A 27417-nucleotide genomic window follows, 5' to 3' on the forward strand; every position below is an offset into this window, starting at 1 on the left:
AGCAAGTTATGGTCATTTAAAAGTACCTGCACCATTAAAACTCAATGCTACGAGTGAGTGAGCTGCCTGTGGTAAGATGGCCGCCAAATGCGGACGTTCCACTCAATTGGCCAGCAGCGCGGGCGAGACATCTAGCCTTTATTCATATCTATGGTTGTGTCGAGTTGTTAAACAGTACGGTATCTGTTCAGGCGTGCAGGTGGCACTGTTGACAACACACAGTCATTGTAAATCATCTTTCATCATTTACAAAAAGTCATTATGGAATATACTAGTGATGCACCAAAATTAAAAACCTGGGCCGAAACCAATACCGAAAGGTCTGAATGCTCTTGGCCAAAACCCAAATATGACTTTATTTTTAAAAAAAAATTTAAGCTTTTGTAAAATTTTATTCTATTAGACATTCATTTAATGAATCTGAGTTGGACTACAAACCAATAAAATAATCAAACTTTTTTAAAAGTAACACAAAAAAATTGGATGAAAAATAACAATTAATTAATTTAAGAGTATAGTCTGTTTTTTACGTCTACGCCAACGTATGTGCATGGTCGAACGCACAGCGTTGCAAAGTCGTACTTCTACACATATGTTCACCGCATGCACATTGCGACAAAATGCAATGCATCTTCTGGCCTACATACTACATTCTCCTGTAGGCACATGCGCGACCCATGCGTGCAATGTAGGCAGAGATGTAAAAATCCGCCCGTTGCGTGTACAGTGCGCTTGCACTATTCTGATTGACTCTTCGGACCCTCGCCTACATGTACAAAATTTACCATATTCGGCCTTTAGTTATGCAACAGAATCCAATTTAACAGCTTCTTATCTAAATAATGTAAAGTAAAGTAATGTCAACGGCCTTGAAATGGGCTCCATTGATGTCATTACCTGCCACATAACAGCCCAGCATGAGTTACCGAAAACTGTGTAACTGTGTCATCATCAGTTACTGACAAATAACTAAATGAAATCTGAGAAGCTGATTTATTTTCAGATTATATTTTTAGCCGTTTATTTTCAGCTGTTCATTTTTAGCCGTAAAATATTCAGACTGAAAAAAAAAAGGCTAGATTTACTTAAAAATATAGTGCATCACTTTGCATCCATTTAAGTTTCACGTGGAATTTCAAGCAATTTATGTAATTGCCCAAAATTTCAAGTAAAACTTACTTAAAAAATGGATGCAAAAATGATGCACTATATTTCCAAGTAAATCCAGCGTATTATTTTTACAGTGTAGTGTCTGAAATTTCAGTGCATCCCTAGAATATACTGCATACACAGTATACCATGAGAAAAGCTACAAAATTTTGTCTGATATCACTTTTTGTGTTTCATGGAAGAAAATCTTTGTTTGGAACACCATGTGTGATTTTTACAATGGGGTGAACTTTTCCTTTAAGAGGAAGCCAAAAACGTAGAACAAAGCCAGAAAACACTTTCCACATGTTTATCGCCTAGAAATACCTCTGTTACAAATTGAAAAAGCCACAGCGAGATGGAAGATAAAGTATGTTTAGTTACAAAGTCATGTTTCATGTTTTGAAAGAAGTTCATGTATTTAAATGCTCATATAATGCATTCTGCAAAAGGCTGTAGTTAAATACAAAAGCACATGTGAACATACAAAAAATTAATGTTATCCATTTTCCACTTGATTGTTGTATTTGTATCTCTTTAAAATTGCATAATAAGCATTAATAATTAATAATACTTTACACAAGGGTATGTGTAAAGTAAATCAACTTAAATGAAATTATACACACACAGCTAAAAGTTGCTGCCACACAGCCTTACTTTTGACTGCCACCAAATACGCCTTTAAGTCTCTCTGGAGTTTGGTGCCGTCAGCCTGTGGATACATATCAAAGGCAAAATAAAGAAACCATCATCATTCAGATATTTAAGAAGTAATATAAAGGAAACCAGAGATGGGTCAAATGTCAAAGGAAAGCTGTATATTAAGCACGGGGGTCAGAGAGGGTAAACGTCAAGGGTCTTACCAGCTGCTTGTTAAAGTTCGCCACCTCCTCTTCGAAGGCCGTGTCTTTCGTCTCATCAGCCTTACCCAACTTCTGCAACACCTGTTTGAGAAAAAAGTCAACATCACAACTATGCTCACAGATTAACACAGAAACTCTGTATTACTAAGTTGACGGCTCAGTGCCATAACACTGTACATTAGCATGTGTACACATACAGTATGTTAATTAAGCTAGACACAAGATGTGTTATTTTAACACATTCGTTTTAATAGTGTGCAAAAGGACTACTAAGCTTTTCATCATGGTCACTGACAACGTTATTGTTAAAATTGTATTGTATATGACTTGTGTCTAGTTAAGGACAACACATCTTTGTGTTATTTTTGGAACAACACACTTTGTGTTGTTTTAACACATCTTTGTCATATACAATACAATTTTAACAATAACTTTGTCAGTGACCATGATGAAATGCTGTGAATTTGAGCTCTGTGTATATGAATTAATAGAATGTGCTTTGGTGGGCACCTCACAGACTCTGTGCGGTGACCACGTTGGAGACCATTGGTTTAGAGCAACACGAGAATGTGTAAATGAATGTGTAAATCATTTTTGGTTGAACTATCTCTTTAAGAAAAGATTTCTTAAGAAAAGTGTCTCGGATCACTTGTCACCACAACAGGCACAGAAAGTATCACTTCCACGTTCCTCTTCCCTATGATTAATGCTGACTTAAATTTGCAATAAAATGAAACCTAATCGAGGAAGTGTACAAGAATGTGAAGCTTATGAATATTGGATTTACGCTTGAATTTTTCAATACAGCCACTACAACTATTTCACATCAGTTTTAATATTATTACTTTAGTTTATAGCGCATTGCTCTTCTTTCTGTCTAGTGTGTCTATATCCTTTTCTGTTTCCTCAAAGATCATTTCCTTTTCCTTTTGAACTTCTAGCGGCATATTAAACAAGCTATGTCATATATGTGACCTAGATAGTGCTGGTGTTCCCCGGGCAAGTTTCTCATTATGTAACACCAATAAAAAGCTCCAAAGAGCTCTCAAAGCAGATCTTTAAAATTTAACCAAAGTTGTCAATAGTTTTGCTGTGTGCATACATCTAAAGGTTGTTGACCTTCTCTCTCTGTGGCAGAAAGCCCCTGATCATAGCCAACTCCTGTTCCAGGATTATCTGTATTAGGTGATAATGATATTTTGATATATACAGTGGGACTGAAGTTCATGTAGCACTCCAAGATACTTATTAATATACTAACATGGTGCAAGTGCAATCTACCCTGGTAGTACAATGGTACTATGTCAAAAACCCATAGTACTTTTTGATGTTACCTCGCAGTGCTACTTATGGAAGGTTATGCGAGAACAAAATTTTATCATAACTACAGTCAGCAAAAAAAAGGGATCATGTGATAATCGACTAGTCGACGATAGCCAGCTGCAGAGATGATGTATTTTTGTAGGCGAAACCCGAAAACTAGAAACGAGATAGCTTTATTTTGAACAGGGTTTTTGTTAAACACTTTAAATAAGATCTGTGGTTAACACAAGCTCAAGATATTTTCTCGTTTCGTTCTAGATATAACACACCAGTAACCACACTCGTAATTTTTTTAAAGTTTTACTGTTCTTGTTAACATGTTGCTGCATGTGATTCAACTTCATCATGCAGAACAATCTTATAGATAATGCGACATGGCCACAATTCCCAAAAAAAGATTATTTCCTTATCAATTCAATAAATATTAATAATTAATTTTAATAAACTTGACTTCGCTTATAGCCTAAGGTTAGCTTTTTAATTCTTTTAAATTTATAAAGGTTGTGTTTATTTGCAATGTTGGGGGTAACGCATTACAAGTAACGTGTATTACGTAATATTATACAACAGTTCTTTCTGGTTCTCGAATCTGATTGGCTAAGAGCTATGCGATATTGTGCTGATAACGGCACAGTAACCGCTTCACCTTTCGTATCATTCCGCCACCTAGTGAATGGAGGTCCTAAACAGGCTCATCTCTGAATGGAAAAACACAGAAGCCCTGTTTTTAAACACTCTCCGTGTGTCTCATTAGTTCACTAGCTCATAAATCAGTCGGTGAATCCCCAATCGGAAGTTATTATTCCGTCAAAGATCAGCGCTCTTGGATGTTACGTTAAAGTTAATGGGAGTAATGTCTTGTCACATCGTGTGGACGATTAACACTTGGAAAGAGGAATATAAACACTCATTTTTTTTCTGGAGCTATATCTCTTATGAGAATTCGAAAACACCGTGGAACTGCAGGTAGCACCGCAGCTTTTAAATGTGGACATTGATCATTTATTTAATCGCGACGTGACTATTAAAACATGTTGTGAGATATCGCCACTGGTATATTTATAAGCAGCATGCAAAAACATCTCTCTGACACTTTTATATAGTACTGACAAGAACGAAGTCTAATAATAACCGAGTGCTCGTATCGCATTAAGATGAAATGGTAAACCAATAGTAACATTATAGAAGTATAGTTTTATTAACTTTTACCTCGCGCCAAAACAATAACAACACAAAAGACACTAAATACGAATAAGAAAACAAGTAATAGTTTCATCATGACACCAAATACTGCTGATTTGATCTAATTTTTGACCATCAGGCCAGCATGAGAGCCAGGGAATCCCTGTCAGAGATGTAGCCCAGAGAGGGCGGTGGTCAGCGGGGCGAGTGAACACTGACGTCCGCTCATGCTTTGGTTCTCATACGTACCGAATCTCACTAAGCAAACGTTCAAACAGGCGCTATCTTTACTAATCGACTGTAGATTTAAATATAATACATATATATTCTCGACTGAACTAATCTTAAAACTACACTTTGTGACCAAGAAATTGTAATATTTAAAAACGGCGAATCCGTCCATTGAGTTAATATGATATTCAAAGCAGCCGAAAGTGTTACCTGTCATTCTGGCCGCCCTCAAATCCGTGGCAGAAGAAGTAGTTCTCAAACAAAGAGGCTTTTAAAATTACTCCGTTGTTGTTTTCTAGTTTTCGTTTTTCAAACGTGTGCCGTCGAACTGTTGTATAAAAGCAATATCGCTCTCGGAGTTGTGTTATATATATCACACTCCTACTCGAGCGATATTGCTTAAATATTACTTTTTTGAAGTAACGAGTAAAGTAACGCATTACTTTATAAATGTACACATTAATATTTGAGTTACTTTTTTAAAAAAGTAATGCAAGTTACTTTTCAGTTTAATTTGATAAAAAATATGTACTGTATTAAACTGAGCATAGTCACGTAGAATTACGCAGTTTGGGTCAGAAACAGAGATGCAGAGCTTGACATTTTTGCGATGAAAATATGCAATTTTTGAAGGCAGAACTTACTTTATGACTTAGTCATAAAAAACACCTGCAAGGCCTGAAAGAGATCAAACTTCAGCCAAGTAAAAAAGTATGCAAAAATAACTTAAAATTAACGTAAGTATTACTTTCCATGGAAAGTAACTAAGTAACGCAATTAGTTACATTTTTTGGGAAGTAACTTAATATTGTAATGCATTACTTTAAAAAGTAACTTTCCCCAACGCTGTTCATTTGTGAGGATTATATTGATGGACAAAATATGCTAGCATCATAACCTTTTGTTGATTATAGACGGTTTCAGCAATATCAACATAAACAAACGGCTAGACTTCCAGTTAACTCCACTAAGAATCAATAATAGTCAATAAGTCTTTTTAGAGTAGTTTATTTATGAAAACAAGTAAAATAAACAACAAGTAGTCAGACCATTAAACAAACAGAAAACGGAAGTAAAGTTCCGACGCACGTGCGTCCGATGAAACCATCTATACTTTGTTACTAGATTTGTTGCGACAATTCCAAAGCCTATAAAAAAACTATTGACTTTTGATCATCCTTACAGCTCTCTGTTCGTTTGTAGATGTGTGAAAGAGAAACAGCAATTGTCTGGAATTGTTTTAGGGACAGCTTAAGCCAAAACAATTCAATAAATTCGAATAAAAAACAACTTCTAGAGATATCACGGTAACCTCTAATGTCCCTGTGGCTTCCTCTTGGCCTACATTAATAAAATCATTGTCAGCTGCTCTCCTCTTGAGGAATGTATGAATGCATATTACTGTACAGGGAGCGTCTGAAAGCCAATCCAGAATGCATTACACCCCATCTTCTTAAAATACAGCGGCTTGGGTCTGTGTCATTATCAGATATGTTGGGATCAGATCTGGTTTGGTGGGTATGGTATGAGATCTTCCAGGAAGACTGGATATGACTGAACACCCAGACATGCAGTGAGCTGGTGGTTGGCCAGATATTTAGCAGATGCTAGCCAAGCCAATACGCCTTATTCAGTCTGCCGCCATGTTGATTTCAAAACGAGGCTCTGAGGGATGGACAACCAGAGTGTCTGCTTTAAATTATTGTTTTGTACCGTGATGCTGGTCATTCATCCATCAAAACACAGAAAATTCATCGTTTACAAATTTTCACAGGACAAAGAACCTCAGAAAACGTGGATTGTTCAAATTAGAAGGTACATATGATTTAATTTGAGATGAGAATAGCGCATCGTTTTGGATATTAGCCTGTTGGCTAATCACTAATTTTTCATGTTGTAAGCATGTTTACTTTTCTTTAAAACACCAGTAACAATGCAATATTTTATGAACTATCTCCAGTTTGTATAGAGCATATCAGTATGTCCCCTGTTTTTTCTCAGTTATATTTTTTTAAGACATGAACATTAACTTAATAACGTGTGATTGATTGATAACATTATTTAGTTCGTTGTAGGGGTGGGCCATAAACCAGTTGGTATGATTAACTGAAATTAGTCAACCGGTAGAGATTTTGGACTATCCTCTCTATCGAGGTTAGGGGTCCACGTCACGTTGCTGTGCGCATGTTGACGAAAACGTAACGTTTGTACACGTATTTAAGCACCGCAGTTTTAAAGCAAATGATTGAAACCATAGACTGTAAAAAAGATAGACGACATGAAGTAGCTTCCTTCTATTGTAATGAATTGAAGACAAAATATCAGACCATGGCCATGTTATGCAAAAACGTCAGTTTGGAGCCAGGGCATGTGCAGAAGGGATTGTTCGTGGAGCCGCGTTATCAAACTTCCACCCAAATGCTTGCGCACCCAACTCCACCATGCCCCTTGATCGTCTCATTTGACTGGCTTGCTAAAATAAAGTAAGTTAAAAACAACTCATTTGGTCGGTGTGAAATAACACAGGAATCGAAAATGAATAGTTAGTTATATCTTCAATCTTCCCTCCAAGCATCGAGAGTCCGCTCAGAAAAGCTGTCATTCACAAATGTCAATCATAAGACACGCCCCATTTCTATAGCATCAAATTACCAGCTAAAATGAAACTTATCACAAAAATTAACAATTGAACATATATTAGCGTGATAACAACCACCTTAAAGGAGCAAAACCATCTTTTGGAAAATTTTAAAAGTGTAATTAATTTTTTTATTTTGACCCGACTCGAGTTCGTTTGCACCAGGGGCCAATCAAAAAGCCAGCAGCTTCACTTCTTAAGATGTATGAGGCACACCCAGTGCTATATGCTCGCACTGTTTCTATGAGAGGAGCGCGAAAGCCGCACTTCTGCTGTTCATTAAAGGTACATTCGCATTATAAACAATTGTGTCGCTGTTTGTCGCTCATCTCTTTCAACGAGATCATAAGGGGGCATTTCTAAATCTGGTTGTTATAAACAAATGAGTAATGTCCACTCCAGTAACTGACAAGACATGGATGACGTGAATTGGTAGTTGCTCTGGAAAGTGCTTTTATCATTGGCATAAAGTTAAACTTTTCTCAACTTTTCCACGCGAATGGACACGTCCCATCCTGTCACCAATGGTCAGTGTCGCTCGTGTCCCTGGATGTTGCCAAGCTTTTATTAAAATTAATGAGATCGCGTCGCTCTGCTACTGCGAAGGCAGCTTAAGCTTGTGACCATTTTTGCCGCTTTATTGGCCTTAAATGCACATATGTGTCAAAAAGTATCCTCATAAATACAACGATTTAGGTTATCAGAGAAAGTAAACCGTTAAAAAAGTGAATACATGTGTCACAGTAAATTGGATCCGGAGTGACTTTGGTCTTAAAGGGGAAGTTACCTAATTTTATCTGTCACTGCTCTTGACTAAGTCACTTTTCTACCTTTAATGAGTTATCATGATATAGACCCCTTCACAGTTCACGTCACAGGCGGTTCCCACTGCGCATGTCGGGGTCAGAAAAGTCATTACAGCAGATTGAGTTGCGTATTATTCGGTATCGTCAAAAATGCCTACTTGTGTAGGCTGTGTTTGTAGTGCTCACTTCATTTCAGGTAAGTCATCACTTTTTCAGCTCTGTTAGATTACACTAGAAAGTAGGGCTGGGATAAACAATTATTTTTTAAACGATTAATCTAGCGATTAATTTTTCGATGCATCGATTAATCTAACGATTCATTTTATCAGTCCGATTCGACTTCGATTCGATTCGATTCTCGATTATCTCCCCATTAATTAACTAGTAGCAATTTATACATGTTGATTTACATATCTGAATGTAAACATTTCAATATATGTTCATTGCTCTTAAAATTTCAAAATAAAAAAAGACTATACAAGTGCAAAATACTGCATTCTTAGTCAGAGGTAGCATTCAATAAAGCGTTTGCAGCTCATACTGTGCAGTTTAGTAACAGTATAAAAATCTCAAGTTCAAATTACTTTATTTTACATGCATTTATGAGCAAAACCTCTTCAATGTGCCTTTTGATGGTCAGTAACTTTTATAACTTGATTTGTTTAATCCACATTGTTTTCGTGCTGTTCTAGTCCATTTAATGACAGATATAAACACAATTATAGACTTAAGAAGCACATATATTATTAAATCTCTTTCTCTTAAGTTTGTTAAGATAGACTAGGACTCATTTACTGCTGTACAGAGAGTGAATGACTAGGACTCATTTACTGCTGTACAGAGAGTGAATGAAAGCGCAGTCTTCTGGCAACAGTGACATATTTCATTGCTTTCTGTTACATTGCTCAAAGTCATGACTGTTTAAAACACACTTCACATTCATGATTTTAAGGTAAAATGACACTTTTTCGCGTCAATCAACGAGCATTTAAACCATAAACAAAGCACTTTCACTTTAATTGAGCATGAGCAGCGCAGCAGAACCGACGCAGAAACGATTGCAGCACTGTTGCTACAGAGCCGCGAGCCTGCGCTGCTCATGCGGCGGGGTGCACGCTTGTTAACATGGGTGCTGAAAAAAACACGCGCCGCACGTACTGCTACTTGCTGTGTGAAACCGGCTTGGACTGAAGCCACTCGCGTTGCTACTATTCTACGGCGCCGCCTTTTTGGATCTGACGTATTCTACGGCGCCGCCTTTTTGGGTCTGATGAATCGACGCGCATTTTTGCGTCGACGTATTTTTTGCGTCGACGTCGTCGATTACATCGACGCGTTGTCCCAGCCCTACTAGAAAGCCTAAATGGTATGAACAGTTTGACCCCATGCTGCGCGCGCACCCGATAGTCATTCAATGTTTACAAACCTTGAAGGGGTCTATAAAAGGAATTGTATTGTGATATAAGATTTTGGTCATATCGCTCACCACTAGTTTGTTGTGCAAATAGACCCCTTCACGGTTCACGTCACAGGCGGTTCCCACTGCGCATGTCGGGGTCAGAAAAGCCATTACAGCAGATTGAGTTGCGTATTTAAGCAATATCGCTCGAGTAGGAGTGTAATTTAGCTCTATATCATCACGGCTGTGATTAGGCCAGAGGCACGAGGCCGCAGGCAATCACAGCCGTGATGATATAGAGCTATATCACACGACTCCGAGAGCGATATTGCTTTTATACAACAGTTCGACGGCACACGTTTGAAAAACGAAAACTAGAAAACAACAACGGAGTTATTTTAAAAGCCTCTTTGTTTGAGAACTACTTCTTCTGCCACGGATTTGAGGGCGGCCAGAATGACAGGTAAAACTTTCGGCTGCTTTGAAGCTCATAACAACTCAATGGACGGAAAAGCCGTTTCTTTATATTACCGTTTCTTGGTCACAAAGTGTAGTTTTAAGATTAGTTCAGTCGAGAATGTATCTGTATTATATTTAAATCTGCAGTCGATTAGTAAAGATAGCGCCTGTTTGAACGTTTGCTTAGTGAGATTCGGTACGAATGAGAACCAAAGCATGAGCGGACGTCAGTGTTCACTCGCCCCGCTGACCACCGCCCTCTCTGGGCTGCATTTCTGAAAGGGATTCCCTGGCTCTCATGTTGGCCTTGTTTGATTATGATCGTCAAAATGAGATCAAAGCAGCAGTATTTGGTGTCATGATCAAACTAGTACTTGTTTTTTTATTCATATTTAGTGTCTTTTGTGTTGTTATTGTTTTGGCGCGAGGTAAAAGTTAATAAAACTATACTTGTGTAACGTTACTATTGCTTTCTCATTTATTCTTAACGCGATACGAGCACTCGATTATTATTGTTAAACTTTGTTCTTGTCAGTACTATACAAAACGGTTTTTTATAAGTGTCAGAGAGATGTTTTTGCATGCTGCTTATAAATATACCAGTGGCGATATCTCATAACATGTTTTAATAGTCACGTCACGATAAAGTAAATGATCAATGTCCACATTTAAAAGCTGCGGTGCTTACCTGCAGTTCCACGGTGTTTTCGCGTTCTGATAAGAAATATAGCTCCAGAAAAAAACGAGTGTTTATATTCCTCTTTCCAAGTGTTAATCGTCCACACGATGTGACAAGACATTTCTCCCATTAACTGTAACGTAACATCCAAGAGCGCTGATCTTTGACGGAATAATACTTCTGATTGGGGATTCACAGACTGATTTATGAGCTAGTAAACTAATGAGACACACGGAGAGTGATTCAAACAGCGCGTCTGTGTTTTTCCATTCAGAGATGAGCCTGCTTAGGACCTCCATTCACTAGGTGGCGGAATAATACGAAAGGTGAAGCGGTTACAGTGCCGTTATCAGCACAATATCGTATAGCTCTTAGCCAATCAGATTCGAGAACCAGAAAGAACTGTTGTATAATATTCGTTATCGTCAAAAATGCCTACTTATGTTGTGGGCTGTGAAAATCGCATCAGGTCTTCCGTTAAGTTTTCGCGATTCATGCACAAAAAAAAAAAACAACATCTGCGGCTCCAAGCAATTAACGTGCAGACTGGAACAATGCAAATATCAAAGAGGCTTGTGTTTGTAGTGCTCACTTCATTTGCGGTAAGTCATAATTTTTCAGCCTTGTTAGATTAAATTGGATGGTATGAACAGTTTGACCCCATGCTGCGCACGCACCCGATAGTCGTTCAATGTTTACAAACCTTGAAGGGGTCTATATTGTTAGAGGTAAAACCCCATTTGAACCCTCAAAGTTGTGTATTAATGTTATTTAGTTAGAAATTAATCCTGCTTCTGTTGATTCCAGAAAAACGTACTGGAGAAAAGTTTTTAACATATTCATGCCTTGTGTTTTTTATAATCTGTACAAACTGGAGATATGTACTTAGTTATAGGACTATCTTAGTGTTTTAAAGAAAAGTTAGCATGCTTACAACATTAAAAAATTAATGATTAATTAGCCAACATGCTAATAACAAAACAGATTGTATGTACAAATTGCACTGTTCTTATCACCAAATTCCATGATTTCTGAGGTTCTTTGTCCTGTGGAAATTTGTAAAACTATGTATTTTCATTGGCTGACTGAAGAGAACAAAACAATAGGTTTATAAAGTGCACACTCTGGAATGGATGTCCATCCCTCAGCCTCGTTTTGGAATCAACATGGCGGCAGGCTGAATAAGGCGTATTTACATTACATTTCAACAGGCATCTTCCATAAAAGCACTTCCTTCCTGGGTGAACTATTTCTTTAAATTAACAGTGTCGAGTTTAGGCTGATCCTGAGTCAGCTGTGTTGAATTTATCCAGCTCAGATCAGACCAAGCATTTGTCCAACAGCTGATAGATTCCTCAGTGTGTGTGAGGGCGCGACAGAGAAATCCAAACATTTCAACAACTGGCAAAAGGACGCATATTCAATTTCTATTGGTTTATATTTATGCATTTGGCAGACGCTTTTAGACTTACAGTGCATTGTTTTATCATGAAAATCGAACTTATTTTAATTGAGCTACAGGAACATGAATATATCATAGACTTTTCTTGTTCAGATATGAAATTAATTTCTATAGACTAACCCTAAATCTACATTTGTGTGTTAATATTGTCCCCAAAGTATACAGCTAAATAAAGCACACACACATACAAACGCCCATTGCCAGCGATTGGCCCCATTAGTCTGTTAAACGAGCTTACAACAGATTTACCAGGAGCCACCAAGATTTACCGACGCTGGTATAAGTGTGTCTCAGACAGCGTTTAACTACTCAGTGTGTTTCCCAAGATATAGAAGTCAAATGTCTCTTCAAATGTGTTTTATAGAGGCCCCTGGTCTTTAGTTCTGGTCGATGGGTGCTGGTGTTCAATTACAGACCCAAAAATACCCGAGACCACTGCGGCTGGCATTCACACACGTCGGGTTTGTCACACAAGAGCTTTCTGAGGATTAGCTCACAGCTACAGCCTGTCTGCTATACATAGCCCTTACCAAACACCGCTCAATAGCTCAATGAGGACGGACAGGTGTGCAGGAGGAGTGCGGAAGATTTTGATTGACATGTCGCCCAATCAGAGCAGAGGTCAGGGGACAATTCGTTTAGGTTCCTAATCTGGGAACAGGAATGTTCATGATAACACAGCAACTGGCCACGCTCATTTTGGGAATGTCAAGGAAGGAAATGAATGTGTGACTTACAGTAGAAAAAATCTGAAATAGCTTCAGACTGAGTATGAAGATGGACAGGTTGTATGAAAGAGAAGAGGAGAGGGCGATAAAGGAGGGCAGAAAACTCGGGCTGGTTGCCAGAAGAGGATCATATTTAACTCTCTTCTATTTGGCTGAAAGGCCAAAAGGAAACTGTGACCTTTTCAAAGCAATCATACAAATAGACTGTGTATCACTCGGGAGTCCATACCCATTCAAAAAAGCAAAATCAAAAAGTTGTAGGTACAGTATAGTCTAATGATGACATGACCTTACTTCACAGAATGTACCAGAGATGAAACCAAAAGACAAAATCACTAAAACAAAATTACTCTCAGTCACTCCCAACTTTCTCAAGGTCTTGCATGTATCAAACAAGAAGATATCAGTCATGTATCAGAGCGCTCGGTGCACAGAGCAATCCACGGAGGATAAACATTACAAGTCTAGCATGCAGGACAGATGAGAACCGGACTTACACAAAAACACAGATGCCGAGAAATAATCTCTTAACTCTTTACGCATCTATATGATTATCCAACTAATGACACCGCTTGGTTTATAGTAACAGGAAATGAACTATCAACTCTAAAAATCTCAAACCATTTCTTCTTCCTTCCTAATGTCAAATAAATAATTAAAAAACCTTGGCATGCAGTAGAGACATAAACAGTTGGGGGGATTACTAAGATGGTAACTGTCATAGAAGAAAAATAGAAACTAGTTGCTTTGTCAAATGAGGGGCTCTGGTGTCCAGCTGTGCATTTTGGAGGGGGCGTCATTTAGGTTGTTTAGGGTGGAAATGACACTTCCTGTGTTCAGCTGTGGGTCTGTTTGTGTTCAAGCAAAGTTTAATGCCCTGTGGCATAAACCTAAACTGTTACGACATCGCCATTTCCTACCTATCTCCATATCCTGCAGACAGCCGGTGATTCATTGTGTTCAATGTAGTGGACTTTACATCAGTGTTAAAGGGATAGTTCACCCAAAAATGAAAAATCGGTCATTATTTACTCACCATAATATTGTTTTAGACCTGGATGAATTTTGTTTTTCTGATGAACAGAAAAGAAGATATTTTGATAAATGATGGTATAAGCACACAGTTGACGGATCCCATTGAATTCCATAGGATTTGTTTTTCCTACTATAGAAGTTGATGGTTACCACCAGCTATGTGCTTATCATCATTTATCAAAATTTCTTATTTTGTGTTCATCAGGGAAAAAAATGAATATAGGTCTAGAATGATATAAGGGTGAATAAATAAGACAGAATTGTATCCCTTAAATAGAAGCCAGTTCCAATTGTGACAATTAACTCTAGTCTAAAATAATAATAGGATAATACTAAATGATGATGAAGATATTTTGATAAATGATGGTAAGCACACAGTTGACGGTTCCCATTGAATTCCATAGGATTTGTTTATCCTACTATGGAAGTCAATGGTTACCACCACCCTCAGTATGTGCTTATCGTCATTTATCAAAATTTCTTATTTTTTGTTCATCAGAAAATAAATGAAAATAGTTCTAGAACGATATAAGGGTGAGTAAATAATTTTCATTTTTGGGTGAACTATCCCTTTAAATAGAAGCCAGTTCCCATTGTGACAATTTACTCCATAGTGTCACAGCATTACCTGCTATAGGGGCATGTTGTCACAAACTTGTGATCAGCAAATTTTAATTTTTGTCCAAAATATGGCACCATTCTTTAGCCATAAAACTTTAATGTATGTTAAATATACCCTATCCCATCCCAAATTAAAACAAACCGATAAACAGTTAATGGAGTAACCGTGTGACAGCCACGATGTCCTTTTTTATATCCTGTGCACAACTACTTTGCTAACATAAAAATTAAATAAAAACCTTTTATATATTATGCCAATATGTATTATTAATAATGTGTTTATAAGCAAATATCTACACAATATGTACACAAAAACATCGTCTATGGATCGTGTGATCTGAGGTAAAGTTATACCATCATCGCCTTTCATCTCAAATTATCCAATCAGAATTCAGAAGCAGTTAATAAAAAAGTTTAAAAAAATGACTTCAACATAAAAATATGACCATAATTTTCTCTGCGCATGGCTGCGCGTGAGTAACTTAACACACGCGAGTGAGTAACTGTTATTTGTTTTAATGCGTTTCATATGTTGTCTTGTAACACTTAAGTTAACGTTACAGTCTCTACAGTAAACGGTGTACCTGATCATTGATATTTAACCATCTGATAGCACACTAGTTTAGCGTAAAGGTGCACATGTAAACGCATATAAAGGTAATAATTTGCTTACCTTCTCTTGCGCTCGGGTTATCCTCTTCTGTACATTACTCGCCAGTTTTCCAGGGCTCACCCCTTTCCCTATCTCTGCCATGTTTAGAGTACCTTCAAGTTTCCAACGTGAATAAATAAATAAATAAGAAGTCACGGATGAAGTAAAGCGCGCGCAGAAACAGCAGGACAGGCAAAAAAGTCACTTTTGGAGAACGCTTGGACAGGAGGTCGCGGGTGAAGCCTCTTAAAGAGACAGTACGTGGTTTAAGACGCGGTGAGACCGTTTACGGTTTCAAAGCCGAGCCGTATCACAAAGTTAACCTTGAAAATGGTTAAACAGCCTGAGGTCTATGGGATTTCGTTATGCGCCTGTGGCGACTAGAGAGAGAGAGAGAGAAAGAGAGAGAGAGATGGAGAGAGAGAGACCTTCTCCAAATCCGGATTATGTTTCCACTCCTTATTATAGACGCTCTCTTAAAGGCGCAGGTAAACACAACCGCCAGCTGGAAAGATGTTGGATGCCCCACTAAAAAGATCAGGTAAGACTAGCCTAAGCTGGTCTCCCAGCCTGGTTTTAGCTGGTTTAGATGGTGTAGTAGGCTGGTTTTAGAGGGGTATTAGACACTTTTTATCTTATCTGGTCAGGCTGAGAGACCAGCTGACAAACCAGCTTTGCCAAGCTAGGAGGACCAGCTAAGACCAGTCAGCCGGCTTAGCCAAGCTTCAAGCCTGATCAAGTTGGTTTAAGCTGGTGTGGCAAAAGGGTCCAAAACCCCTCTAACCCAGCCTGCTACTTAAGCTAAAACCAAGCTGGGAGACCAGATAAGACCAGTCAGCCAGCTTAGCCAAGCTTCCAGCCTGGTCAAGCTGGTGTGTCATAAGGGTTCAAACCCCCTCTAAAACCAGGCTGGGAGCCCAGCTAAAACCGACCAGCTTAGGCTGGTTTTAGCTGGTCTTTTCTGTAGGGTGGCTCCCACAAATTTCTTGCCAGGATGAATAAGTAGCTGGCTTAAGATGGTCCTCCCAGCCTGGCAAAGCTGGTCAAGCTGGTGGGTTAGCTGGTCTTCCAGCCTGACCAGCCAAGTCCAGCTAGACCAGCTTAAAAGGTGACCAAAACACAGCTAGACCAGCTTGCTACACCAGCAATACCAGCTAAAACCAAGATGGGAGACCAGCTAAAACCAGCTCACCAGCTTATGCTGTTCTTATCTGGATTTTTCAGTAGGGTGAATCATGCCTGTTAAAAAACAACAGCTAGGTTTTGATTTTAGCTGGTCTCCTAGCCTGCTATAGGTGGTTTTAAAGGGGTTTTGACCACTTTATAAACCGGTCTTAGACTGGAAGACCAGCTGACCCGGCAGTTTAAACCAGCTCTAGACAAGCTTTGCCAGGCTAGAAGGACCAGCTAAGACCACATACGGATAAGAATCCACATTGAATGCACTTTAAATCACTTTGGATACAAACATCTGCCAAATGCATGAACAAGGTTGACTAAACTTGGTAGTCTTCATCCAATTCGCCACCATGGCTTTTGAGGTCAGGTTAACTGGAAAGGTGACACTACCTGAACTGTCATGTTTGCATTGTGTTATTAGTAACAGGAGTTGTGTGTCTTTTGAATGGACTGATATATCGCATGTGTAGTAGAATTCCCATTACACCTGATTAAACTAATTTGATCGTCGCTGTACTGGGCTTCATCTACCAGCAGGGGGCGATAAAATCACATACATTTCCATAATAAATCTAAATACTTAAATAATTCTAAAAGATCAAAAAAGAGACAAAAGAAATCATTTGTGTAAACTTTAATTTCAAAAATATATATTTTAAATACTTTACTCGAATACCTCAATCATATCTTAATGATACATATCAGTACTTTATAAAAATGTTTTTAAATTAGTTGAACAGTCGAAAGAATCGAATAAGGAAAGACATTGGATTACGAGAATAGGGACACAAACATACATAAGACACAAAACAATAATTGGTCTCTTACAATTCCCGTAAGAAGCAAGACCAGAGGTCACTATGTAATCTTTTCCAGTTAAAATTGTAATTTTGTTTTATCTCTTATCGTAGCTTAACTTGCAGAGACATCTATAAATAACTTAATTGTAGCCGTGTTTTCCTCTGTGTGCTCTGTTTATTTGAGAGGCATCCTTCACGGCAACATTGGCTCAACCAATGGCATGCTTTTGTGGCTGGATTATCTTTTTTCCAACCAACAGAAGACAGGAAATGTTTGGGAACATATTCATTGCCAAACCATTCGGTGCCACTAGTAACGCAGAAATGACACCTTTTACATTGTTAAAAAATTGTCTTTGCTCACTTTTTCTAAACCCTGAGCTTCCAACATTTCAATGAAATTATTTTGTTTCAATCCATCATCTTTCATGATCTTCTAATGCCCACGAGTGAAACAGTTCTGGGTCTAGCACAAGTGATCCCACTCTCAGCAGTACTCGAGAGTACCAGTGTAAGCCCGTCTTATTGATATGATCAGGTCCGGTCCATTTGTACAGCAGACGGAGAGGAGCAAACGCCCAGTGAGCCAGCTGTTGTCTGTTTACCACTGCGTAACACGAGGTCATGACCCCATTCACCACCAAAGTGCCATGGGCAGTAAGCGGGGCATAAGCACCCTGGTCCTCGCCCACCTCCACTCGAGTGACACGTGAAATGCGCTTTTTGGGTTCTCCTACGTTTCGCTCGTCCACGGTGAGCAAGCACTGCCCTGGGTGCACGTCACTGGCGTAGGCCGTCCGGAGGTCTCCTTTTATTGGCTGGTCCCCTCCGGAGCAGTTCCCAAGCCACACAAACAGTAGATGAGCGGCCGTTAAAGAGACACTGACACCGTCCTCAGTGCTGATCACAAAAAAGGGCTTCTGGGTAACAGGGCTGCGGTCCAGGAAGGTGAGGACGTCGCTGTAGGTGAGGTCACCGGTCCCGTCGCTTTCTGTGGAGGCCAGGACACGGTCACCTGCTCGGAGCTCACGGATCGGCTTCTGGGTCCCATCCTCCATCGCCACCAATGCCCCGCCAGGAAAACAACCCCCTGTTTTTACTGCTACGGAGTGATCTGAATGAAGGACAGAGATAGCAGGACGAGGAAAGAAAGTGATGATGGAGGAAACAAAACATGTTTCATTTAAGGATATAAAGGATTGATACAATGCCCAAGGCCCGGTTTTCCAAAGCAGCTATCTTGATTGATTTAACATAACAGTTTTGACTAGCTGATATACCTCTGGCCTTTAAACTCTTCATTCATTGGTCAGTCCTATGGTGTCTTCCTCAGTGATTGGTTGAGGTGAGATTAGCCTGCGTGCCGATGTACCAAAGCCTTATCTGCCTCCTCAAAGGGATGTTGATGTTGGAGCGCCGCCTAGTGGACTTTATCTAACTTAACAGGCACTGCCTTTACATCTTTAAAATTACAATATATACATAACAATATACAATTTATGTATAAGCTATAAAACTGTATTCCTATCTGATCACGTCAGGGACTCGCGTAACGATCTGGGCAGGAAGAAAAGATGAAAGAAGATCGAAAGGAAAAAGAGAAAATAAAGATAATGAATGTTTATGAAACACAATGCAAATATATAAACAAAATGGTAAAGTACACTACTGTAAAGGGTGGGACAAATTAATTTCATAAGTTGGACTCTTAAGCCACACTTAAAACAAATGAATCACAATGCATTAGAATCAGGTCACATCTGTAAACACGAGGCTGGACTTTTCTTGCATTACCTTTTACAAACCTAAGAAACATTTTGTGAAATATTGTGCTTGTATTTCTTTACACTGGCTTATTTTCAACCCAGCGTTTGGTCAAAAACAGACAAACCCAGCTGTAGGGGTGAATTAACCCAGAAACGTTTAAATTTAACCCAGCAATGGGTTAAAACAACCCTGCTTGGGTTATAAATAGGGTTCGTCCTATTTTACCCAAAGCTGGGTTGAAAACAACCCATGTATGTTTCTTCTAGTGATGCACCGATGTATCGGCCGCCGATATTTATCAGACGATATTTGATGAATTTGAAACCATCGGCATATCGGCAATAGCACGTGAAAGGCCGATACCGATTGTTTATTAATTAACTGCATAAAGAAATCCATTATATGTAAAAAATGAATTAATGTTGTTAATAAAATAAATGCTGAATAGCAAAAACCACCTTTGAAGGTTGTCATGCTGTCTTATTATATTTGTTTTAGCTTAATTTGTGTTGGTCAGTTGAATGTTAATTAGATCCAATCCATGTTCAGTAAAAATAATTTGATGCAGAAATAAACTAGCTAATAGACCAACTGTATAGTATTGTATACAAGTGTTTAATATCGGTATCGGCCAGAAGTTGTATGTTTAAATCGGTATCGGACCAAAAAAATCCTATCGGTGCATCCCTAGTTTCTTCATATTGATTTGATGTTTTGGTTGTTATCTAATGCAATTCCTTCCATGCGGTGTGTGACTTAATAGTGCCCAAATCCAGTGGCGGCTCGTGACTGCTCATACGAGGGGCGCTAATTCAAAACAAGTGTTCGGAGTGTCGTGTGTGTTGCTTGCGTTTTCAAAATATGTGTTTGTTGCGTCATGTGCATCATGTGTTTTGTCAAAATAAGTGCCTGCTGCACACACGTCAAAACAGTTTATGACAAAAGAGATGCACACGTTCACAAAATACACGCAAGACACTCCCTTAACAGTAAACTCTGATTACGCATGAGATTATGCGAGTATCTGGCAAACACGAGCGTCTCTTTTATCCGTAAACCCTTCAGACGCATCTGCAGCAGGCACTTATTTTGACAAGACATGTGATGCACATAGGATCACTTGAAGCGCAGCGGCAGAACACATATTTTGAAAAAAAGGAACCACACACATGACGGGCTACATACACGTTGTGACGAACTTTGAATCGTGCGCCCTTGTAAAAAGAAGTCACCGGCCGCCACTGCCTAAATCATTCCTGGGGGCCACTATAGGAATATGGATCATTTGCTAATCCGTGCCTCATGTTTTTGTTTTTTTTTTGTTAAATAAAATGTTTATCTCTATAGCATGGATTAAAACAGCATAGTGCTAATGGTGAATGAAGCCTGAGACAGAAATGAAAGAAAGTCAAAGGAGAAGAAGAAATTGAGAGCAGATGAGATGTTATAAAAGTGCATTCAGTGCTGCCCAAGATTAGGATGCTTTCGAATAAGCAAAATATTTATCAGAAATACCGCTTGTGAATCAGACCTGGCTTACAAGGTGCTCAATAGCAGCCATCACACAACCAACATGCTCTTCAAGTGCACTGCTCTGTATCCACGCGTTATCTTACTCCAAGCTTCTTCGTTAGTTAAGGTTAGATTAATAAAAAACTGTGAAATATTAAGCTCATGCCCATCTTTTTGTTTTAACTTCGCTTCAGTTCCTCAACACAAACTTACCTGATTTGACGCTGCAGTGAATGTGGCCTTTGGATTCGTAGTAGACCCAGTCGAACCCGGCCTCCACGGCCAGACGGGCCAGCATGGCGTACTTGCTCCGGTCACGGTCCGAGGTAGTGATGTCAACCGCTCTGCCCTCGTAATGCAGAGACTCTTCAGAGTGATGCCCGTCCTCATCCCATCCCTCCGTGACACGTAGGCGTACACCCGGCCACACGTTCATGACTGAGATGGCCAGTGAGTTGAGTTTGTCCATACAACGCTACAAAAGAGTTGCCAAATACAAAACATAAGTCTAACTTGTAACTGTAAAAGTGATTGCATTGACAGTATGTTTAATGGGGACATATCATGAAAACCTGACTTTTTCTATGTACACTCACCTAAAGGATTATTAGGAACACCTGTTTAATTTCTCATTAATGCAATTATCTAATCAACCAATCACATGGCAGTTGCTTCAATGCATTTAGGGGTGTGGTCCTGCTCAAGACAATCTCCTGAACTCCAAACTGAATGTCAGAATGGGAAAGAAAGGTGATTTAAGCAATTTTGAGCGTGGCATTGTTGTTGGTGCCAGACGGGCCGGTCTGAGTATTTCACAATCTGCTCAGTTACTAGGGTAATTTCTAGGGTTTACAAAGAATGGTGTGAAAAGGGAAAAACATCCAGTATGCGGCAGTCTTGTGGGTGAAAATGTCTTGTTGATGTTAGAGGTCAGAGGAAAATGGGCCGACTGATTCAAGCTGATAGGAGAGCAACTTTAACTGAAATAACCACTCGTTACAACCAAGGTATGCAGCAAAGCATTTGTGAAGCTACAACACGCACAACATTGAGGCAGATGGGCTACAACAGCAGAAGACCCCACCGGGTACCACTCATCTCCACTACAAACAGGAAAAAGAGGCTAGAATTTGCACAAGCTCACCAAAATTGGACAGTTGAAGACTGGAAAAATGTTGCCTGGTCTAAAGAGTCTCGATTAATGTTGAGACATTCAGATGGTAGAGTCAGAATCTGGCGTAAACAGAATGAGAACATGGATCCATCATGCCTTGTTACTGTGCAGGCTGCTGGTGGTGTAATGGTGTGGGGAATGTTTTCTTGGCACACTTTAGGCCCCTTAGTGCCAATTGGGCATCGTTTGAATGCCACGGCCTACCTGAGCATTGTTTCTGACCATGTCCATCCCTTTATGACCACCATGTACCCATCTTTTGATGGCTACTTCCAGCAGGATAATGCACCATGTCACAAAGCTCGAATCATTTCAAATTGGTTTCTTGAACATGACAATGACTTCACTGTACTACAATGGCCCCCACAGTCACCAGATCTCAACCCAATAGAGCATCTTTGGGATGTGGTGGCCCTGGATGTGCATCCCACAAATCTCCATCAACTGCAAGATGCTATCCTATCAATATGGGCCAACATTTCTAAAGAATGTTTTCAGCACCTTGTTGAATCAATGCCACGTAGAATTAAGGCAGTTTGAAGGCGAAGGGGGGTCAAACACAGTATTAGTATGGTGTTCCTAATAATCCTTTAGGTGAGTGTATGTATAAGTGCTATAATTGGGTACCCAGTGCTTCTATCAAGCTAGATAATGTGAAAAAGAAGAACCCAGTAACTTAGTTTTGGTAAACCATTCTCTGCAAGCATGTGAAAAAATAGGTCATTTAAATTTGGCTCCCCTTGTGATGTCAGAAGGGGATCTTATTACAATAATACCCCTTAATCTGCAATATCCAACCAGGGCACTGCCATTTAGTGCAGAGAAAGAGTGAAAATAATTGAAAGCACAGTTGAGTTTCCAGTTTAACAAACTATGATTATGGCGATCAGTGTTTGCATTTCATTAGCTCACTTGCATTTAAAAGGACACATTTTTCCTCACATCCATAAAGTGGCCATTTTAACATGTTATAATAAATTATCTTTATGGTATTTTGAGCTAAAACTTCACTTACTCTGGGGAAACCAACTATATATTTTACATCTTAAAAAAGTCTTGTGAAATGTCAGCTCCGGGCCGGAGCCGCACCGGATCCGCTGACTCTATCCCGGATCCGGCCCCGAGTCGTCTGCTGTCTTAATTACATATAGTTACGGTGAAACACTTGTATATTGTCTGGGGTAAAGAGCGACTTAATTTATCATTGTGACACAAAAGGTTTACAGATAAACCACAATAGATATAAAATGACGGTGTTGACCCACTCAAATGCTGAACTGTGATACATAAGTTACCAATTAAAGAAACAGAGGAAGGCGTCTCATGCTTTGGTAAGTAAGAACACAAGGCCATTGTGGATTTCCTGCAAGAAATATGGATTTTAAAGAGCTCCTGTCGAAACCCCCGCGGCGACCGGTTGCTGGGTGAAAGACGCAGTGCTTACAGACAAATATAAACGTGAAAGCCATTTGTAGAACTGACGCAGTTGTGGTTCAGACATACACACTCGGCCCACAGGCTGATAAATCCCCGTCATAACTAGAGGCCGTGTGACATGCAAGGTCACTGGATAACCACCAACTAAGTGGTCACAAATTGCTCGACGACAGAAATGCTTTGATGGCGCTATTCTGGATCCTCGTGCCATCAAAAATCTATTTCTGTACTCAAACTGGAGTCCCACCTTTTCAACTTAATAGTTGCTGTTAAGGACCTCTGTTTAACCCATTTGATGTACAGAGTAGACACTGTCAGAATATACTCTCTACTTTCATACAGTATGGATATATCTGACTGCGAAAGTCCAGAAGGGGTTAACAGTGGGCAGAGACAAATAAAAAAACGGAGATATTGAAAATAAAAAGCCAGCGTGTTTTCATTGTTCTGTTGAGTCTTTCTGGCACTGAAACCAAAACATACAGAAGCAAATGCTGAGACTGTAGTCAACACAACAGCTATGATAATACATTCTCCCACACTAAAATATGCGTACATTACTAATAAATTATAAGGTCACCAAAAAAACCTTTCGGTCAACATTTATTCGCCCTCACGTTGTTTCAAATCTGTGTGATCCTTTTGAATCACTATAAAATGAATGTTCCTGTTAGGCTTATATTGAAACAAACCATACATGTACAGTATGCATTTGGTAGACGCTTATCCAAAGCGAGTGCATTTCTTTTATCAGTATCTGTGTTTTCTGGGATTGAACCCATGACCTTTATGCTCTACCTATTAAGGCACTGCCAAATGTATTTTTTGGAGAGATCCGTTCCAAGATATCAATACATACCTGCATACAATGAAATGGTATCTGATTGTAAAATAGTGGTGAAAGAGAGATACTGTGGTTTTAATGGCATTGATACGTCATGTACAATAGATTTCTGTTATTTCTGAGGTTTGCCATATGAATATTCTGAGAATAAAAAATAACTTCAAACGTCCTCGCCCTCTTTAGAAATTTAGAGATTATTAAAAAGTTTTTTCTCCCAATTGTTTCAGTAAAATGGGGCAAGACGATAAGACTGCAGAACCGGTTTATGCTGACCTGCAAAGGGAAACAGTAGTTTATGGTTAACTAGAACTATGCGCATTTGGCATAATTTCAGATCCCATATGCAAGATAATGTCTACTGTTTATGGATTATTTGTAATTATTAATTATTTGTGTATTTATAGATATGTAATATAAAAATATTAGTTTTTAATAAAGGAGCTCCAGACTGGCTGATAGGAATAGATTCACGCGGAGCTGTAATAGATGCCTATTCACATGGCGGTGTGGATTTCAGCTCCTATTTTTTTGTCGTTGCGGTTGCAAAAGTGAACTGGACTTCATAAATCAGCCCGTGAACTCTGTTAGTTTAGCTTTCAAAGCACAAAATCGACGGGTTTTCAGGAGGAGAGCTTTTACGCTGACCGCGGTCTACGCAAACATTCACCCCGCGCGCGAGCGCCTGTGAAAGCGCTCGCCGCCGACTCAAAAATAAGAGAAATATGTGTGCAATTAAGGCCCAAATGCTATTTTTACACAAAAACAAACAGAAAACAGGGAATTAAAAGGAAAAACAGAGCTGGGGTTGTCTCCGGCGGTCGCCCTCATAAATCGCGTGAAGGTCAGGTAAGCTCGCGCGCCGGTGAGGTGACAGGTAAAGACGCGGGGCGAGATGTACACGCGCACTGTTCGGTTCCCACGTGGGTCGGGCATTCAGGGGAAAGAGCTGATATAAATACTTCTGGTGAGGGGGTGACTGAGTCAAATACGTCGTAAAAAATACCTGACGGTTCAAAGAGTCGTTAATCACGCGCGGCCGCGTTTAAGCATAAGGGAAAACATTAAAACAGTTCGGGTCATGCTCGATCTCAAAGAAAAATGTTTTCTTTTCCGATCGCGCTTGAAACAGCGACGGCACTGTTTTAATTAAACGTTTCGGGTTTCGCTCGCATTTTATTGACAGTCGCCCCTTTGCGCTCATTCATTCACATAAATCGAGCGCGAGACCCGTGGGAGAAAGTTCAAATGTGCGGTTATAAAAAAAAACCCCGACGACTACTGTGTCTTTAATTTGACGAAACCTTCCCCCATTCTGTTATGAAAAGTGAAAGAGCAGAAACCTTGAATGAACTCAAGGACACTTGTAGTTTTCACAGAGGAAAAAAAATCAACTAGTACGCAACAATAGTAAAAGAAAAATGCCCAAAACAAATGCATAAGAAGACTTTACATTGTAGCCTTTAAGTCTGTATTTGTTACGTAAGTGTTGGAGGTTCGAAACCCATAACAATGAATGGATATTGTGAAACTGATCAAAACAAAATAATGCACTTTGGCGCGCTTTATGCTTCTAAAAGATTAAGATTTAAGTTTCACTAAATGTTCTTTAAATGTTTGACTAAAAAAGGTAAGAAAGAAGTAGCTGTTTTAATAACATTTGACCTAAAAGGTTCTTTGGAGAACCTAAAATGTTATTAAAAAACATCACCCGAGTTAATAAGCAAAGATTTCAGAAAATGGTTACCTGTAAATGGAAGCAAGTTCTTTGATCAATGACTTATCAACATAACCTGACCTAACCACATGCCGATCCGAGATAAGTTTATTGTCTCTCCCGATAACCTGAGACAGATTAATGATTTTCAGAACTTCCTTTTGCGCTTTGACGACCCGCATGGCGCATGTCTGCGTTTGTCTCACCTGCGTCATCATCCGGTCCGCACCTGTGTTCTCCTCATCCTTGAAGATGATGTCCGGATTGTAGTTGGGTTTTAGTTCTTTAAAGCGCTCGGAGTTCCGCGTTATCTTCCCTTCATATCTCCCGCTTGCCCCGAGCGTCTTTTCCGCAACGTTTGGGCTAAACTGCTTATAGGCGAGGGGCGTGAGCTTCCTAGGAGTCCGTCTCTTCCCATAACCTCTGCCCGGTCCACAGCTGTCATACACCGGCGAGAAAGACAAGATACACCCGGTGAGCAGCGCCACCGCTATGGAGAGTCTCATACCAACCAGTGCCAGCGGGCACTCCAAGAATCTGGAGTGTCAAAGATGGTAAAGATGATGACCTCCTCCCCCTATAATCTCAGCTTGTGTCCACACGCAAGATCACTGGAGGGGGAGGAGGACCAGTCTTTTAGGACGGTGATGTTGCGGGGCACCTAGCGCTCACCATCCTTTTGCGCACCCCGGGATTTGGAGACGCATGCGTTTTTGGTTGCTGCCCGTCCTCTCAGGTCTGTTAAAGTCGCTTTCTCTCAGTCCACGCGGAGACAGGGGGAATAAATAGAGAAGTTCCGTTTATCTTGGCAAGCACGTTGAGAGTCGTCTGCAGGCGGATCCTGGCTGCGCAGAGTCGCGGTCAGAGTGTGTCCCCGCAGTGGTTTCTGGCGCCCGGCTCGGCTTTTTGAATGCTGCGCTGTGGCGCACGGGTCTCAGTTGAGATGGAAATGGAAGTGACCCGAGATCAGATGCGACTGTAACAGACCGCACCCTGCCAGTCCTGCCCTCTGTCTGCCTCTGCCCTCCTCTCCACCCCTCCGGGCAGACGCGCTTTATCAGCTCCGCGCTCCCCCTGCACCGCAACCACCGGGTGCCAAGAGGCGACACAAACAGGAGGCGCATTACTGGACTCTCGGATCCTGATGTCTGTAGTCCTTTGAACCTTAGCAATAATTTACTGCCCGCCAACGGCACGTCAGAAGACACACAGACTTCAATGACCTCTGATAAAAGTCATGGTATTCATATTAACATAATGGTATTTACTATACTCCTTTCTTCCTACCCTCATACACAAACCTGTTATTAGAGTAAAAGCAAAACATGACCAATTTACATACATCATTATTTGGACATCCCCAGTCTGTCACATGCTAAAAAATTAGAAGAAATTATACAAGAATGAATGATTAAAAAATAAATGATTAAAATAATTTAGAAAAAATATTTCCTGCATATACATTTTGTTTTAAATATCGCTAATGTACATCTTTGTTTCTCCTTGTGTCTTCATATCTGTGTTGCAATAATGCAAACGTGTGAATGCTGTAGAATTTTTTTTAATTTAAAATATTTTTAATACATTTTTAATAGCAACCTACGGATGCACTGATTTATCAGCATATTAACAGTGTTTTTGTTAACATTAAACACCCAGCAACAGCCATCATGGCACACCGTCCCTCCTAAGAACTTTATTGTCTTTACTGAAAATACATTAACTACTGAAGACGACTCATAAGATAAAAGCCAGAACTATTA

General features: G+C 39.7%; 3 protein-coding genes across 7 annotated transcripts in view; 1 reads left to right on the forward strand and 2 right to left on the reverse strand.

Annotated features, from left to right (window-relative positions):
• bin1b (bridging integrator 1b) overlaps positions 1-15623 on the reverse strand; it is a 36280-nt gene extending 20657 nt beyond the window's left edge. For 3 of the 5 annotated variants that reach the window (XM_073870714.1, XM_073870711.1, XM_073870710.1), the window contains exons 1-3: positions 15249-15623; positions 2013-2093; positions 1807-1861 (exon numbers count right to left, since the gene is read on the reverse strand). In XM_073870714.1, coding sequence (XP_073726815.1) covers positions 1807-1861; positions 2013-2093; positions 15249-15329 — 217 coding nt within the window. In that variant the 5' untranslated portion in view covers positions 15330-15623. The remainder of the gene's footprint in view (positions 1-1806; positions 1862-2012; positions 2094-15248) is intronic. The other 2 variants (XM_073870712.1, XM_073870713.1) reach the window with 1 other exon arrangement.
• The window catches only part of gpr161a (G protein-coupled receptor 161a), a 100509-nt gene that overhangs the window by 24940 nt on the left and 48152 nt on the right, over positions 1-27417 (forward strand). The window lies entirely within an intron of this gene.
• Positions 17026-26711, reverse strand: ihhb (Indian hedgehog signaling molecule b). Its single transcript, XM_055214149.2, has 3 exons — positions 25861-26711; positions 20699-20960; positions 17026-18320 (listed from the first exon to the last, which is right to left on the reverse strand). The coding sequence occupies exons 1-3, from the start codon at positions 26158-26160 to the stop codon at positions 17626-17628; spliced, it is 1257 nt and encodes a 418-aa protein (XP_055070124.2). The 5' UTR covers positions 26161-26711; the 3' UTR covers positions 17026-17625.

Source organism: Misgurnus anguillicaudatus, chromosome 8 (genome assembly GCF_027580225.2).
Source record: "Misgurnus anguillicaudatus chromosome 8, ASM2758022v2, whole genome shotgun sequence".
In the NCBI taxonomy this organism is placed as follows: Eukaryota; Metazoa; Chordata; class Actinopteri; order Cypriniformes; family Cobitidae; genus Misgurnus; species Misgurnus anguillicaudatus.

Coding starts and splice junctions, on each gene's coding strand:
- ihhb (XM_055214149.2), bottom strand. CDS start 26,160: ATGAGACTCTCCATAGCGGTGGCGCTGCTCACCGGGTGTATCTTGTCT. Junction 20,961..25,860: donor CGGACCGGATGATGACGCAG/GTGAGACAAACG, acceptor ACTCTTTTGTAG/CGTTGTATGGACAAACTCAA. Junction 18,321..20,698: donor TCACTGCAGCGTCAAATCAG/GTAAGTTTGTGT, acceptor TCCTTCATTCAG/ATCACTCCGTAGCAGTAAAA.